A 17,928-nucleotide genomic window follows, 5' to 3' on the forward strand; every position below is an offset into this window, starting at 1 on the left:
CTTTGTCATCTGATGTGATTTCCCTACGTTTTAAGTCCTATCACTATGATGGAAACCCTGGTGGCATAGTGGGTAAGTGCTATGGCTGCTAACCAAAAGGTTGGCAGTTCAAATCCACCAGGTGCTCCTTGGAAACTCTATGGGGCAGTTCTACTCTGTCCTATAGGGTCGCTTTGAGTCGGAATCGACTCAATGGCAGTGGGTTTGGTATTGGTTTTGGGTATCACTATGATGTAATGAAATGTATTAGTGGCAGTTATACTGGTGAGATCTACAAGATTAGATAGTGTCTTAAGCCAATTTCTTTTGAGATATAAAAGAAAGGAGTGAGCAGAGAGTGGAGACCTCATACCACTAACAAAGAAGCACTGGGAGGAGAGCGTGTCCTTTGGACCAAGTGTTCCTGTGCAGAGAAGCTCCTAGTCCAGGGGAAGGTTGTTGAGAAGGACCTTTCCCTAGAACCGACAAAGACAGAAAGCCTTCCCCTGGAGCTGATGCCCTGAATTTGGACTTCTAGATTGTGAGAAAAAAAAAAATTCTCTTTGTTAAAGTCATCCACTTGTGGTATTTTTGTTATAGCTGCACTAGGTAGCTAAGACACCCTTTACCAATCATCCTGCTTATCTAGCCTGGCTTTTGCCCTAGGCCACTCCAGGTGGGCCTTTCCTCCCCTCAGCTGCAGCACAACCTTCTCTTCAGCCATTACTGGTAACAAGTAAAGTAACTAAGAATCAAAAGTTTTACATTGAAAGCCCCTTCATTCTTTCTCTTACAAAGTCCCATGCTCTCATGAGTACGGAGCCAGGGCAAAAAAATCCTGCTCCTCATGTCAACTGTAAAAATGGCTTGGGAGCAGTGTCTGATTTCCTCCACCTAGTGCAGGGGGTTGCCTTAATGCGTATATCCCTGTTGAGGGTTCTGGGCCCCAGACCAAATCAGGCACTGCTTTGAGTATGCATTGGGGTAAGCATCTCAGCACCGGAGGCCTCAGGGGCTGACGAAGGCTTTACAGGATAAAGGGGAGGTTTATGACCTCCAGTTAAAACTGGGTCCTCTTCTGGAGGACTAGACAAAACAGGGGTTTTAATCTTGGTTGGAACCATGATTTTACATTTTTTCTGCAGATTCTGATTCTTATTTTACCACAATGACATAAAAGGTTCAACATACATTTTCTCATTCCACTTTCTTCCTTCAGTACAGAAAAAATCTAACTGCAGTATGGTGTTATGATTTAAGGATGCATTCTCAAGTCAGTCGGTGTTACAAAAAAAAACCACCTCATTTTAGAGTTTTTCATTGGGTCATATGCAAAATAAAACCAATTCTTTAAAATACACCCTAGAAGACTACATTCCAGAATACTTGAATTACATCCCAGATTTCAGGTTTTTGATGCCAAAATCTGAAACTACAGAACGCTTATTTAAAGTGAAAATATTTGACCTTTCACTGGCTAAGCATTACCAGATCTACAGTCTATCCACTTCTTGCACAATAGGACTTATTTCTGTACTCACCAAAGGAGTTTTTTTCCTCTTCCTGGGGCACCTGACACCATTCCCTCTTCTCCTCATGTAGCCCACCACCAAGGGGTCTGAGGTCAGCTCTGACCTCAATGGCCAACATGTATCTTCCCCGGAGAAAGATTACAGGCATGCACGTGGGAGAAGTGGTCTGTCCTTTCCTGCCAGAGGCAATCTCAGGAGTCAGGCCATGCTGGTCCCATCTAGGGTCAACAGAATTCGTTACCCAAAGGCAGGTCCTGGGCAGTGTGGCTTCTCATCAATAATGACACACCGAAGTGAGGAGGAAGAGCATTTATACAAGCACACAGGCAAAGAGCAAGGAGGTGTACCTCAAATCAAGTTCCCCAAAGGGAGGCATAACATTTTATACCGTCTCTCACAAAGAAGTACATACAAACATTATGGGCTACTTAGGTTATCATGACATACAGGCTCAGTAGGACAAATTTCATTTTTTCCTTGGCATGTAAGATAGATTTGACTGGCTTGAGCCATATCCAGCACTTGGAGCACAATGGACAGGAGGGGGGTAGGTTCTGCTTGGTCTGAACAGTTCCCAGTTGAGACACACCAATTGCCATTCCTTTGCTAATGGACTGGAGTAGGTCTTGCATGCCAATGGCCAAGCAGGTCCCGGCTGCGTTGGCTATCAATTACACATCCATTTGCGCCACCCGCACTGACTGAAGTTTCTACAATGACCATGTCATGGATTGAATTGTGTCCCCTCAAATTATGTGTCAACTTGGCTAAGCCATGATTCCCAGTAAATTGTGATTGTCCACCATTTTATCACCTGATGTGATTTTCCTGAGTTGTAAACAATACCTCTATGACGTTGATGAGGCAGGATTAGAGGCAGCAGGTTGTGTCTTATGTCGAACTCTGGAGATGCAGAAGTGAGCAGAGACATGGTAACCTCATACCACCACGAAAGTAGTGCCAGCAGTGCATCTTTTGGACCCAAGATCCCTGTGCTAAGAAACTCCTATACCAGGGCAAGATTGACAAAGACCTTCCTCCAGAAGTGACAGAGAAAGCCTTCTGTCATGGATTGTGTCCCCCCAAAATGTGTCAGCTTGGTTAGGCCATGATTCCCAGTATTGTGTGGTTGTCCTCCATTTTGTGATTGTAATTTTATGTTAAAAAGGATTAGGGTGGGTTTTTAACACCCTTACTAAGATCACAACCCTGATTCAATGTAGTTTCCCTGGGGTGTGGCCTGCACTACCTTTTATCTTACAAGAGATAAAAGGGAAGCAGAGAGTTGGGGACCTCATACCACCATAAAAGCAGTGCTGGGAGCAGAGCACGTCCTTTGGACCCGGGGTCTCTGTGTGGAGAAGCTCCTAGTCCAGGGGAAGATTGATGAGATCTAGAGAGAAAGCCTTCCCCTGGAGGTGTTGCTGTGAATTTGGACTTTTAGCCTACTTTACTGTGAAAAAATACACTTCTCTTTGTTAAAGCTTTCCACTTGTGGTATTTGTTATAGAAGCAGTAACTAAGACACCCTCCCCTGGAGCTGGCACCCTGAGTTCACACTTCTAGCCTACTCGGCTATTAGAGAACAAACTTATTGTAGCCACCTACTTGTGGTATTTCTGTTATAGCAGTACTAGACAACTAAGACCATGACTCAGTAGTTTTTTATTGGACAGGTCCACCAAGTGACAATAAGATCTGAATAAAATTGTCAGAACTGTCTTAGGCTGGATTCTCTAGAGGAGCAAAACCAATGACATACAGAGATTTAATTCAAGTTGTGGAGGCTGGCAAGTCCCAAAAATCAATGTCAGCTGTCAGGCTGGAGGCTTCTCGACTCACATGGCTGCAAGGGTGATGAACCCTTATGGGCAAGTCAGGCGGCAGGATTCTAACTCACATCCCAAGAACTGGAGGTCAGATGATGAATCAATGCAGGATCCAGAGCAAGAGGGAGCCTTGCTGGAACATCTGTTTATATACTGGGGGCAGATCACACCCCCAATGAAACTCCCTTTTCTACTGGCTGCTCATTGCATATCTCATCACGGAGGTGATTACATTTATTACATTATGGGAGAGCAATCAGTTCAGCGTCTGCCAAACCACTGAGAATCATAGCCTAGCCAGTTGACACAAAACCTTAACCATCACCAACTATTTTAAGGCATTGAAATGCAACCAGTATAGACAGGACTTGATTTGAGTACAATATCTAAGGAAAGTACAATGATGAGTGCCACATTTACAGTGATTTCTCTCCTGTGGCATTTGAAAATTTGTAAGATGTGAATATAAAGTCCCCCAAAAAACAGAAGTAGCCTTTCTGGACTGAGGAGAAATAGGCTAACATTTTGTGCAAGCAGAATATTGGATCTTCTGATTTCAAATAGGATTGTCAGGAAGTAGAGGCAAGACAACTAGAAAATATTCATTTAAAAGTGTATGTTTTAATACTGATACACCAATGTTCTCAGCAGCAATATTAACAATAGCCAAAAGGTGGAAACAATCCAAAGGCCCATCAACAGATAAATGGATAAAATGTGGTACATTCAAACAATGAAGTACTATTCAGCCATAAAGAGAAAGGGTGTTCTGATAAACGCTACCACATCAATGAGCCCTGAAAACATCATGCTGAGTTAAATCTGATACAAAACAAGACATATTGTATGATCCCCTTTATATGAATTATCTAGAAAAGACAAATACATAGAGAACAAAGTTTGTTAATGCAACCAGGGGAATAAAGGCAAACATGGGAGTTACTGCTTAAGTAGCACTGAGTTTGTTACGAGTTGTCAGTTGCTCTTAAGTTGGTCTGATTCATGGTGATTTCATTTGTGTCAGAGTAGTCCTGTATTCCACAGGGTTTTCAATGGCTGATTTTTCAGAAGTAGAGCACCAGTCCTTTCTCCTAAGGAGCCTCTGGGTGCATGTGAATCTCCAAACTTTCAGTTAACAACCGAGTGCATTAACCATTTGAAACAAAGGTGTTAAAAAAAAAAAACACTTTGGAAATGGATAGTGGTGATGGGTACACGGCACGGGGAATTAATGTCATGAAATTGTACACAGAGTTGTTAAAATGGCAAATGTTTTGTTATGTATTTTTCCCAGAATTTTGAAGTTTATCTGAAAGAAAATAATTCAAATGTAAATGCAGAAAGATCTTTCCCATTAAATTAAGTCCCTTAAATTCTCCCTTAGGTCTGAAAAAGTTTATTACGTGAAAAATAAAGAATATCGTCAAAACATCCTTTGTGGGTTATTTTCTTTAATATATGCAATTAAAAGGAAAAATCATTCCATATCAGAGAAAAACAGTGTAGTTTTAAATATCTGAGAAAATACATGCACTAAGATTCCAGAAAGTAAATAACCATTATTAGGAGAAGACAGATCATCAGACATTCGTCTGGGGAAACAGACAGACACTACCAGGGAATAAAAACAAGCATGTGGATTGAATGTGTAAAGACTGAAATCTACAGAATCCCTAAATACATGGCTGCTTTCCGCCACCTGAAAGCTAGAAAAGGAAGGCAGTGTAGTATCTCTGGCAATCCCATGGTTTTTTGGAGAAAATGTCCAACTGTAGAAAGATGCCTGAAATAAATCCAGAAGATTGATCTTAAAGGTATGAGGGTTAGACTCATTGTAATCAAAACTGCAACCCACCCAGAGTACAGTTCAATTCTTGATTGAAAATAAGTGATGATTCTTTCCCTCTATCTTCCAGAGAGAGAATATCCAAACTCTCTGGGGAAAAGATCAGTTTCAGTCTCTTCCTATGTGTTAAATGGCTACTTATCATACGATAAAAAGTAGAATATATACAAAATAGCCCTGGTGGCACACTGGTTAAGAGCTCAGCTGCTAACCAAAAGGTTGGCACTTCAAATTCACCAGCCACTCCCTGGAAACCCTATGGAGCTGCTCTACCCTGTCCCATAGAGTTGCTATGAGTTGTAATCGACTCAAGGGCAATGGGTATGTATGGGGATGTAAGACAACAAGAAATGTTACAAATAATAAAGTGAAAAAAAGAGATACAACAAACAGAGCCACATATATCTTGAGGTTGAACTTACAAGGAATTTAGAATTATAAGTATTTTACATAAAATAGAGGAAATTATAAGAAATGTATTAATAGATGGAGAAGTACTATTGCACTATGGCAAACTATAGTCCATGGGTGAACTTAATAGATAAGTTTAACAGACTTTACAAACAGAAGGCAAAATTAATGAACATGAAGATATATCATTATAAAATATTGCAAACAAAAGCTCAAGAATAAAGTTAGAAATGGAGGCGGGCACTGCATAATCCCTCAGAAAAAAGATGTTAAATTAGTTATAACCATCTAGATTCTGTTTTCCCATGTGTGAAACAGGGATATTAATCACTTCCAAATGAATAACAAGTAACAGGACTTCTCTTGTCATCTTGCCAAAGGTATGAGCTCCACAATTTTCCCTCCTAGACTTCTGCACGTGTATGGAAAGGATTCAGTCACTCCTGATTGGTAGTTTGGAAACTCACCATTTTCTGGGAAATATAAACAAGGTCCAATTCTCATGGGTTCTTTCTCCTCTCTGTTTTGGCAAGCAATTGCTGTTTTGACTAGCAGTGTTGCTAGGAGGGGCAGTGCTTTGTGGCTAGATACATTAATATAAATATAAAGTGAAACCCGTGAAAGCTGGAACTCGACAGGACTGCCCTGTTTTTCCAGGTCTCGACAGTTTTCCATCTTTGACACGGTGCAATCTTACCACTTTTCTATTGCTATTAAGAACCATACCTCATAAACATCCAGTGAGTTTTCCTTCTCTGAAAGGTTTCTGCCTTACACAGGTTCCAGCTTTCGCAGGCTTTACTGCAAAAGGCATTCTGAAAATGGGACATTGCCCACATCTTGTTCTTCCATGTCCTCATCCTGGGGAATTTTCTCACCAATGTACCCATAATCATCCAGAGTTTTTAAGAAGTTAAAGACATTTTTGTAACTCCTTTTTAAACTTTGAAGGCAATATTAAATGGATTTTTAAAAGTAGAATTTATGTACAATCAGAATTTCCTGATAAAGTATGTTTTTATTTATCAACATTTGCTTTCCTTTACCATGTACATATATAGCTCTAAAATGTTAAGAAACACAATTTTGTGTTCTATATGCTTCAGTTTACAACAAAATTTTGATTAGCCCAAATCTATGTCTTTTAATGGGATAAAAACCTGGAACCTGACCGATAGATTTTTCACCAACTTCTACTGTTTACACATATGCAAGTACTAATCTATTGAGTATAATATCGTTTCACAGCACTTCTTACAAAATTCTACATTTGATATGCCCAGATCACTTCACAATCCTTCACGTTGTTGTTCCACATATTTTCAAAAGGTCTTTTGCAAAAATTGAATCCTTTGCTAAATTTTGTTCTCAAGGGTTTAGATTTTTCTTTCCAGTCTGAGTCTTCTGATATGAAATTCACTTATTTTTTTTTTTCTTCCACTTTGATTTTTGGAATTTCTACTTGATGTGAGAATGGAAGTTCTACTGTGTCCTGTGGGGTCACTGTGACTCAGAATTGACTCAACTAAAAAGTTGCTCTACCAATAAAATGACTTCTCATGCTTTTTCATTAAAAACTTCTCCACCGTGAATTATCTGGTATTCCTTAAAAGACTTTGTGTCCTAGTAAACACTTTTCTATCTTCCCGTTTTTGTGGTGTCTTACTTTCCTAGAGCAGCTGTAACAAAATACCACAAAGTGGGTGACTTTTAAAGAATAGAAGTGTATCAACTTGGTTAGGCCATGATTCCCAGTGTTGTGTGGTTGTCCTCCATTTTGTGATTGTAATTTTACATTAAGAGGATTAGGGTGGGATTGTAACACCACCTTTACTCAGGTCACCTCCCTGATCCAAGGTAAAGGGAGTTTCCCTGGGGTGTGGCCTGTACCACCTTTTATCTCTCAAGAGATAAAAAGGGAAGCAGAGAGGTGGGGACCTCATACCACCAAGAAAGCAGCACCAGGAGCAGAGTGTATCCTTTGTACATAAAGTCCCTGTGCCTGAGAAGCTCCTTGACCATGGGAAGATTGAGGACAAGGACCTTTCTCCAGAGCTGACCGAGAATGCCTTCCCCTGGAGCCAACACCCTGAATTTGGACTTGTAACCTACTAGACAGTGAAAAAATAAGTTTCTCTTTGTTAAAGCCATCCACTTGTGGTAATTCTGTTACAGCAGCACTAGATGACAAAGAGAATTTGGTACCAGGAGTGGGGTGCTGCTTTAACAGATATCTAAAATGTGGAAGCAGTTTTGAAACTGTGAATGGATACAGTTGAGACAGTGGCAGAGGACCAGCGCAGCAGAGAACCTGCAGCAGCAGTGAACCAGCAACAGCAGAGAACCAGCAGCAGCAGAACCAGTAGACCAGCAGGAGACAGTGCTGGAGCCAACCCACAGAGGGAGGGCGCTGACTGCCTGTGTGCAGGGGGCTTCCTGGTAGAGTGGGGTGCCTCCAGGTACTTACTGGTGGAGCTAGGCTTGCTAACCCATGGAGTCAGAAAGCTGAGTGCCTGTGTGCAGGAGGCTTCCTGGCGGAGTGGGGTGCCTCTGGGTACTTATCAGCAGAGCTTTGGAACACTTGCTCCAGCAGGGCAGATGCGGGTTTGAGGCCCAAGGAGCTGAGAGGCCAAGAAACCAGGAAACAGAAGCTGAAGAGACAAGGAACACAAGAAACCGAGCTGCCTCAGTCTCAAAAGGTATGGCCATGACTTCAGGGGTTTCAAAAGGTGGAGCCATGGCCTCTGGTGTTTCTAAGGGTGGAGCTGCCACTCGGATGGACTAGAATGGTGCACCTAAAGCTGAGGGAGCAGAGTTGCTGTCCCAGTGGGCCTGGAAGATGGAGCTGAGGCCCAGAGCCAAGGGGCCTCCACTTAGAATCCGGGGAGTGTGGCCAATACCTACAGGCTGGAGGGAAGGGCTATTGTGTAAATTGTCTCAGAGAACTAAGGATTATTTTCAAAGCTTTGAGGGCTAATGTAATGTGTTCTGCTAACTTGCTTGGTGCCTGTTATGCCTTCTTCCACTCCAGTTTCTCCCATTTGTAATGGAAATCTCTAGCTTGTGCCTTTTCTGCCACGCACCTTTGTAAGCAGATAACTTGTGTTCTAGATTTCACGGATGAAGAGGATTTTTTGAATTTTGGACTTGGACTTAAGACTTTTGCTATGCTATGATGGGATGAATATGTTTTGTATGTTACAAGAATGTGATGGGGGGGCAAAGGGCAGAACGTCATAGATTGAATTATGCTCCCCCCCCCCCAAATGTACCAACTTGGTTAGGCCATGATTCTCAATGTTATCTGTTTGTCTTCCATTTTGTGATTGTAATTTTATGTTGACAGGATTAGGGTTGGATTGTACCACCGCCCTTACTCAGGTCAACTCCCTGATCCAAGGTAAAGGGAGTTTCCCTGGGGTGTGGCCTGCACCACCTTTTATCTCTCAAGAGACAAAAGGAAAGAGAAGCAAGCAGGGAGTTGGGGACCTCATTCCACCAAGAAAGCAGCACCAGGAGCAGGGCATGTCCTTTGGACATGGGGTTCCTGCACCTGAGAAGATTGAGGACAAGGATGTTCCTTCAGAGCCAACCGAGAAAGCCTTCCCCTGGAGCCAACGCCCTGAATTTGGACTTGTAACCATCCACTTGTTGTAATTCTGTTATAGCAACACTAGATGACTAAGAAAACCATGTTCTCTCTGTCTGCTGTAAGATCTTTCCTTGTTTCCTCCACCTTCTGGTGTTTTGTAGTGGTGTCCTTTGGCTTGTAGATGTATCTTCACATGGCACCTGTCTTCCCCTGCTGAGGCTCTCCATGTCTGTTCTTCCCTTTTATAAGGCACCACTTAAAAGCAATCATGAGACATCCTACTCTGGTATGATCTCATTAATTGATAACAAAGGAAAAACTATTTTCAAACAAAATCACATTCACTGGTACAGAAATTAGGACTTCAACATATCTTTTTTAGGGACACAACTCAATCCATAAAAAGCCATTACTCCTACACTGAGTTTTCCTATGCACACCAAGGCTGGTGGATGGCTGAGTAATAGTGTACAGTGATTTACAGACGAGTTTATCTCCTGTGGAGTTTATTCACTTTGTTTAAAGGATCAATATATATAAGAAGATATTTCCACGTTGAATACAACAGAATTTTTCTCACTTGTGAGTTCTGGTTTAATAGTAAGAACTGTGACTTAAGACTAGCACATTTATTAAATTTCTCTTGTGAGTCTTCTTATGTCAAATAAGGTCAGACCGCTCACTAAAGCATTTGCCACATATATGATATTCATATGGATTCTGTCCAGTATGGATCTGCTTAGATTGAAGTAGTAAGGATGACTAAGACTCTATGTGAATTACATACATAGTGCTTCTTCAATGTGTGATTCCTATGGAGTGTTTAAATGTTACAACTAAGGAGGAAGTCTCTTTCACAATCATTACATATATGAGTGCTTGCACGTCTAAAATCAAAACAATAAATGAAAGTTTTCCCACATACATGGCACTCATATGGTTTCTCTCCTGTGTGTTTGCTCATGATTTCTAAGGTCAGAACATTGACTAAAGACTTTCCACACAGCTGACAAACATGGTTTCTCTCAAATGTGAATTCTCATGTAGCCTCACATTAGAACTCCCAGAGAAGGCATTCCCACATACATGGCATTCATATAGTTTCTTTCCAGTATGAATTCTCTCATGAAGTCTCAGGTTAGAACTTCTACTGAAGGTTCTCTCACATATATTACATTGAAATGGTTTCTCTTCAGTCCAAGTTTTCTCTGGATCTTTAAGTTCAGAACACTGATTAAAGGCTTTTCCAAATAGTTGATATCCATATGGTTTCTCTTCCATGTGACTTCTCTCATGTTGTCTCCAGTTAGAGCAATTCATAAAGGCTTTCCCACAGGGATGACATTCATAAGGTTTCTCCCCAGTGTGAGTTCTGTTGTGTTGTGTAAGACAAGACTTTTGAACAAAGACTTTCCCACATATATGGCATTCATATGTTCTTCTCCTGTGTGTTTTGTCATGATTTCTAAGGTCAGAACATTGACTAAAGACTTTCTACATAGTTGACAAACATGGTTTCTCTCAAATGTGAATTCTCATGTAGTCTCATGTTAGAGCTCCTAGTGAAGGCTTTCCCACATACATGACATTCATATGGTTTCTCTCCAGTATGAATTCTCTCATGAAGTCTCAGGTTAGAACTTCTACTGAAGGTTTTCCCACAGACATTACACTGAAATGGTTTCTCTCCAGTATGAGTTTTCTCATGATCTCTAAGTTCAGAACACTGACTAAAGGCTTTCCCACATAGTTGACATCCATATGGTTTCTCTCCAGTGTGGCTTCTCTCATGTCGTCTCAAGTTAGAACAGTTCATGAAGGCTTTCCCACAGAGATGACATTCATATGGTTTCTCCCCAGTGTGAGTTCTATTGTGTTGTGTAAGGCAAGACTTTTGAATAAAGACTTTCCCACATATATGGCATTCATATGGTTTCTCCCCAGTATGTGTTTTCTCATGACTTTTAAGTTCATAGCTCTGACTAAAGGCTTTCCCACACAGTTGACAAACATATGGTTTCTCTCCAGTGTGAATTCTCTCATGTTTTCTAAGATTAGATTTTGTACTGAAGGTTTTTCCACATACATGACAATCATATGGTTTCTCCCCAGTGTGAGTTCTATTGTGTTGGGTAAGGCAAGACTTTTGAATAAAGGCTTTCCCACATACACTGCATTCATATGGTTTCTCTCCAGTGTGTGTTTTCTCATGACTTCTAAGTTCATAACATTGACTAAAGGCTTTCCCACAGAGTTGACAAACATACGGTTTCTCTCCAGTGTGAATTCTCTCATGTTTTTTAAGGTTAGATCTTGTACTGAAGGTTTTCCCACACATATGGCAATCATATGGTTTCTCTCCTGTGTGAGTTCTAATGTGTTGTATAAGGTCAGAGCTTTGAATGAAGGCTTTGCCACATAGATGACAGTCATATGGTTTACTTCTAGTATGAATTTGCTTATGTTGATTAAAGAATGACTTGTTACTAAGGGATTTTCCGAATTCTTTGGTGACATCATGTTTCTTTTCCGTGTAAGTTAACAAATGTTGAGTCAATGTGACATTGTTGGTAAAATCTTCTCCCAAAAAATTACATTCAAAGGGATTCTCTTCAGTGAGAGATCTCTGCTTTGGGAAGAACATGAAGGATTGTTAAACATTTATTCACATATATTTATTCATACATTTCTCGATGTATAAATTCTAGAATAATTATTCATTAAAGGACTCAAGTTACAATCTTCCCAACGTTTATTACATATGTGTGGTGTGTTACTCTTCTGAGTGCACAGAGATTGACTCTTTTTACAGCATCCTAACCGCAGGACTGCCTGATTAATTTTGAAGAATTCATTGTTTCAAAGACTATATATATGAGACACGCTATGCAATTGTCCTTTTATAAGACCTTAGGTTATAGTTTTGAGCACAGGCTCGTCTCTTCCCTAAATTCAAATAAACCAAACCTTACTGCAAGGACAGCACTTTACCCAAACTTTAATTACAATAAGGCAATTGTGCTGAATTCCTAACTTATTCCATCCCCAGGTCTCTATTTGGATGGCCAGCATTCACATATGAGAAGCTCACCATTACCATGATGGTGGATGTGTTCTTCCTGCGGGATATCATTTCTTGTTTTTTATGTCCACTTTCCCTGACTGAAATAATTGAAAAAAAGAATAATTTGTTAGAATGTCATTCCAAAAACCAAAATACCAAACTGTTGCTGTCGATTCCGACTCATAGCAACCCTACAGGACAGAGTAGAACTGACCCATAGAGTTTCCAAGGAGCGCCTGGTGGATCTGAACTGCTGACCTTTTGGTTAGCGGCCACAGCACTTAACCACTATGCCACCAGGGTTTCCATTACAGGAATAAAAATACTGAAAAGCATCAATACATCTGAAACCATTCCCCAAGAATAGGAACTAGACAAGGACGCCCTTTTTCACCACTTTTATTCAAAATTATATGCTGGAAGTTCTAGCTAGAGCAATAATGCAAGAAAAAGAACTAAATGGCATCCAAATTGCTAAGGAAGAAGTAAAAGTTTCTCTGCAGATGACATATCTTCTACACAGAAAACCCCAAAGAATCTACAAGACAATTACTGAAACTAACAGAAGACTTCCGCAAAGTATCAAGATACAAGATAAACATACAAAAATCAGTGGGTTTCCTCTACACCAAAAAAGAGAAGTTGGAAAGGGAAATCGCCAAATCAATAACATTTACAATAGCCCCCAAGAAGATAAAGTACTTAAGAATAAATTTATCCAGAGACGTAAAAGACTTATACAAAGAAAACTACAAAACACTGCTGCAAAAAACCAAGAGACCTAGGTAAGTGGAAAAACATATCATGCTCATGGATAGGGAGACTCAACATTGTGAAAATGTTAATTCTACCCAAAGCAATCTACAGATACAATGCAATCCTGATCCAAACTCCAAAAGCATTTTTTAACTAGATGGAGAAACAAATCACCAACTTCATATGCAGAGGGAAGAGGCCCCAGATAAGTAAAGCATTACTGAAGAAGAAAGTTGGAGGCCGCAACTTTCTTCTGATTTTAGAAACTATTATACTGCCACAGTAGTCAAAACAGCCTGGTACTGACTGAACAACAGATACTTAGACAAATAGAACAGAATAGAGAATTCAGATGTAAAGTTCATCCACCTATGAGGAGCTGATATTTGACAAAGGCCCAAGGTCCTTTAAATGGGGAAAAGGCAGTATGTTTAACAAATGGTGTTGGCATAACTGGATAATCATCTGCAAAAATATGAAACAAGACCCATACCTCACACCATACACAAAGACCTAAATATAAAATCTAAAATGATAAAGATCATGGAAGAAAAAATAGGGACAATGCTAGGAGTCCTAACACATGCCATAAACAGAACACAAACCGTAACTAACAATGCACAAACACCAGAAGAGAAATTAGATAACTGGGAGCTCCTAAAAATCAAACACTTATGCTCATTCAAAGACTTCACCAAAAGAGTAAAAAGAGAACCTACAGACTGGGAAAAAATTCTGGCTATGACATATCTGATAAGGGTCTAAGCTCAAAAATATACAAGATGCTGCGACACTTCAACGACAAAAGACAAATAACCCAACTAAAACACAGACAAAGAATATGAACAGGCACCTCATCAAAGAAGACATTCAGGTGGCTAACAGACACATGAGGAAATGCTCATGATCATTAGCCATTAGAGAAATGCAAATCAAAACTACAATAAGATACAATCTCATCCCAACAAGGCTGATACTAATCCAAAAAACACAAAATAATAAATGTTGGAGAGGTTGTGAAGAGAATGGTATACTTATACACTGCTGGTGGGAATGTAAAATGGTACAGCCACTTTGGAAATCGATTTGGCCCTTCCTTAAAAAGCTAGAAATACAAATACCATACAATTCAGCAATCCCACTCCTTGGAATATATCATAGAGAAATAAGAGCCATCACATGAATAGATACATGCACACCCATGTTCACCGCAGCATTGTTCACAATACCAAAAAGATGGAAATAACCTATGTGCCCATCAACGGACGAATGGATAAACAAACTATGGTACACACACACAATGGAATACTATGAAATGACAAAGAACAATCATGAATCCACGAAACATCTCACAACATAGATGAATCTGGACGGCACTATGCTGAGTGAAATCAGTCAGTTACAACAGAACAAATATTGTATCAGACCACTATTATAAAGAACTCAAGAAAAGATTTAAACACAGAAGGAAACATTCTTTGACAGGAGGGTGGAGAAGGAGGGCGACAGGAATTCACTAACTGTTGACAAGAATCATCTTACGTGAAGGGAAAGACAACACACAATATAGGGGAAGTCTGCACAACTGGACTGAATCAAAAGCTAAGAAGTTTCCCAAACACAACCAAACACTTTGAGGGAAAGACTAGTTGGGACTGGGGTCTGGGGACCATGGTTTCAGGAAACATCTAGGTCAACTGGCATTAACAAAGTTTACTAAGAAAATGTTCTGCATCCCACTTTGCACATTCTCTATTCTGTCCTGGGGTCTTAAAAGCTTGCAAGCAGCCATCTAAGATGCATCAATTGGTCGCAACCCACTTGGAGCAAAGGAGAATGAAGAACACTAAAGACAATAGGAAAGTACTGGCCCAAGAGACCAAAGGGCCAAGTAAACCAGAGAACTCCATCAGCTACCACCAATGAGCACCCTGACAGGAAACACAACAGAGAGTCCCTGACAGAGCAGGAGAAAAGTGAGGAGCAAAACTCAAATTCATGTAAAAAGACCAGATTTAATGGTCGGACTGAGACTGGAAGAACCCTCAAAGGTATGGCCCCGGATGCTCTGTTAACCCAGAACTAAAACCATTCCTGAAGCCCACTCTTCAGACAAAGATTAGACTGGACTATAAAACATAAAATAATACTCATGAAGAGTGTGTTTCTTAGTTCAAGCAGATACATGAGACTAAACGGGCAGCTCCTGTCCAGAGGCAGGATGAGAAGGCAGGGACAGGAGCTCGTTGGACGGACACAAGAAACTCAAGGTGGAAAGGGTGAGTGTGCTGCCACATTATAGGAATTGCAACTAGTGTCACATAACGATACGTGTATAAATTTTTGTATGAGAGATTAACTTGCACTGTAAACTTTCACCTACACCCCCCCAAAATAAAAAATAATTAAAAAAAGAAAAGCATCAATGCCTGTGTGAGTATATTTTAAATACTGATATCTAGATGGGAAAAGAATGTCAAATTAAGGAATATTCTAGCAGCAGAAATATGTTACAGGACATGGACAATGAATAAAGATTTTGGGATTGCAATATGACAAAAATAAAATGAACATGGGAGGCATACCAAGGGTAATCTCCAAGGAGTAGGATCAGAAAGAGTCATTATGTGAAAATTTAATTCCAATAACTACAGAATATTTCTTCCTACACAGCCAAAAACAGTAACAGAAGGACACGAATAATTATTAGTGCAAGAAATAATGACACCATCAGAAACGTTGCCTCAAAGTTCCCACCTACATTGTATAAAATATCACGCACTTAAATAAACCTGTAGTTGACATTTCCAAGCACCTCCTCACTCACTGAAGGAGCCCTGGTAGTGCAGTGGTTAAGTGTTCAGCTGCTAGCTGAAATGTTGGTGGTTCAAACCCACCAGTTGCTCTCTGCAGGAGACAGAAGTTGCAGTCTGCTTCCATAAAAATTACAGCCTTGGAAACCCTACGGGGCAGCTGTATTCTGTCCTAGAGGGTTGCTATGAGTTAGAATTGACTTGATGGCAATGAGTTTTTTTACTTACTCACTGAACACATTACTCCTCATAATGAAACACAGGTGCCTGGAGCTTACCTAGACGCTCATCTTGGAGAAACCCTACTCCTTCCCTCCACAGTTCCTCTCCTTGCTCCAGTTGGGAAATCACGTTTGATTCGCAAAGATGATTTCCTGTTTGTGGTGAAAGGACACATGGATTTTGAGGCCTATATTGATAAAAGTGTATGATCAACAAGTCCAGGAAGTTTATATCTAGGAAAAAGAAGGTAACCATTGAAGCTCAACTCAGAGAATAGTACCTAGAACACGAAACACTGATATCTTTCCCCAGAAAAGGCATAATTCTAGACTTTGTGTCCAAATTAAGGACTTCTGGTTTTTTGATACCCACGCCCAAGACAGGCTTAAAATTTTTAGTCTTTTCAAACAAGGAGAAATGTTTTCAGACTGGCTAGTTATAATTTTAAAAACAAATCCAATAACATAAATTTTACCAGAACAATCTAGGTTCTATGTGGAATCGAGTATGTTATTTTTACTACTGTGGTCTGCAGTGTGAGCATAGTCCCTAGGGCAGAATAATTATTTAAAAAATACTTAATCCATTTATTTACCTATTCAAAACATAATCATTGAGTTGTTAGAACTTTCCTGAGTGTTGGAATTTGATTAGCAAGAATCACGTGAAATTGTGGTAAGATTACATTTTATGGGGTGGCAAATCAGATATAAGTTAAAAAAAAAGAAACGTTTTTCAGGTAGTTACAAGTGCTAAGAATGAATCAGGGCAGAAATTGAGAGGGATATGGGAAGGCTGTTCTAGATACTTGTCGAATATATACATAGACAGATAAATAGTTTTTGACACACTTACCTACGAAGACCAGGTGATTGATGTTCTCCAACATCACATCTTTGAACAGCTTTCTCTGGGTTGTGTCCAGAAGGGACCACTCTTCCTGGGTGAATTCCAAAGCTATATCTTTGAAGGTCACTGACTCCTGAAAATCATAGACATTCAGGATCAGACAGGGCCCTCTCTTCCAATGACCACAAGTAGGGCAGTCAAGATGACAGCACTGAAGCAGGAGCTGTGTGTGTAGAAAGCTCAAAAAACTTGGAGTTCTAGTCAGATTATTCTCACTGCTGGTCTACCACCTGCCTTTCAGATACACTAACAGAGACATAAATACTCTGAATCCATAAAACTTCATTATTAAGAATATTATATGATGTACAGTGAGCGAAAGCCTGGAAATTTCCCAATAAATGAATAATTATGACATCCAGACTGGAGATTACAGAATCTGTACTTGAAAGTGGAGATTACAGAATCTGTACTTGAAAATTCATAACATGTCTATGGTTAATTATTCCCTTAAAGGACTTCAGTTTCCTCATTTATGAAACGGTTTAACTGCCTAGTAGAAGTTGTTAAAGATTCTATGTGTTAGTGTGTAAAGAGCTTCCTATGTAGCATAACCCACCCACACACTTGTGAAATACATGTCCTAGGCCTATTACTCGTTAAATGACAGACAATCTTGAAGCAATGCTCAGCATTCTGCAGAATGGCACAAGTTCCACACAGAACTTGGGATAAGTAAGTGCTCCGTCTCTCAACTCTATATAACTCAGGTGTTCATTATAAGAACAGATGGTTCAGAACCAGAAGCCAGGGGCCACTGAGACTTAAGAGTGAAGACCCATGAGTACATTTAGAAGAGTCAAGCCAAGAGGAGAAATTGGCCCATCTGCTGGCAAAAAAAAGTGGAATTTCAGTAAAAAGAGGGATTCCCTACTCACCAGTGGCTGCATTGTCAATAGCTCAGCCACCACCTGTGTTCCTCTGGGTTTTCACTCAGACAGTCCAAGCACTAAAGCAGGCAAAGCTGAGGATGGA

At 40.2% G+C, this 17,928-nt stretch overlaps 1 protein-coding gene across 8 annotated transcripts in view; it reads right to left on the reverse strand.

Moving 5' to 3' along the window:
* Positions 1 to 3,941: 3,941 nt before the first annotated feature.
* LOC100677032 (zinc finger protein 596) overlaps positions 3,942 to 17,928 on the reverse strand; it is a 55,576-nt gene continuing 41,589 nt past the window's right edge. For 2 of the 8 annotated variants that reach the window (XM_064272585.1, XM_064272586.1), the window contains exons 2-6: positions 17,832 to 17,917; positions 16,900 to 17,026; positions 16,101 to 16,277; positions 12,281 to 12,351; positions 3,942 to 11,818 (exon numbers count right to left, since the gene is read on the reverse strand). In XM_064272585.1, coding sequence (XP_064128655.1) covers positions 10,673 to 11,818; positions 12,281 to 12,351; positions 16,101 to 16,277; positions 16,900 to 17,026; positions 17,832 to 17,843 — 1,533 coding nt within the window. In that variant the 5' untranslated portion in view covers positions 17,844 to 17,917 and the 3' untranslated portion in view covers positions 3,942 to 10,672. The remainder of the gene's footprint in view (positions 11,819 to 12,280; positions 12,352 to 16,100; positions 16,278 to 16,899; positions 17,027 to 17,831; positions 17,918 to 17,928) is intronic. The other 6 variants (XM_064272590.1, XM_064272591.1, XM_064272589.1 and 3 more) reach the window with 5 other exon arrangements.

Source organism: Loxodonta africana, chromosome 19 (genome assembly GCF_030014295.1).
Source record: "Loxodonta africana isolate mLoxAfr1 chromosome 19, mLoxAfr1.hap2, whole genome shotgun sequence".
Lineage (NCBI taxonomy): Eukaryota > Metazoa > Chordata > Mammalia > Proboscidea > Elephantidae > Loxodonta > Loxodonta africana.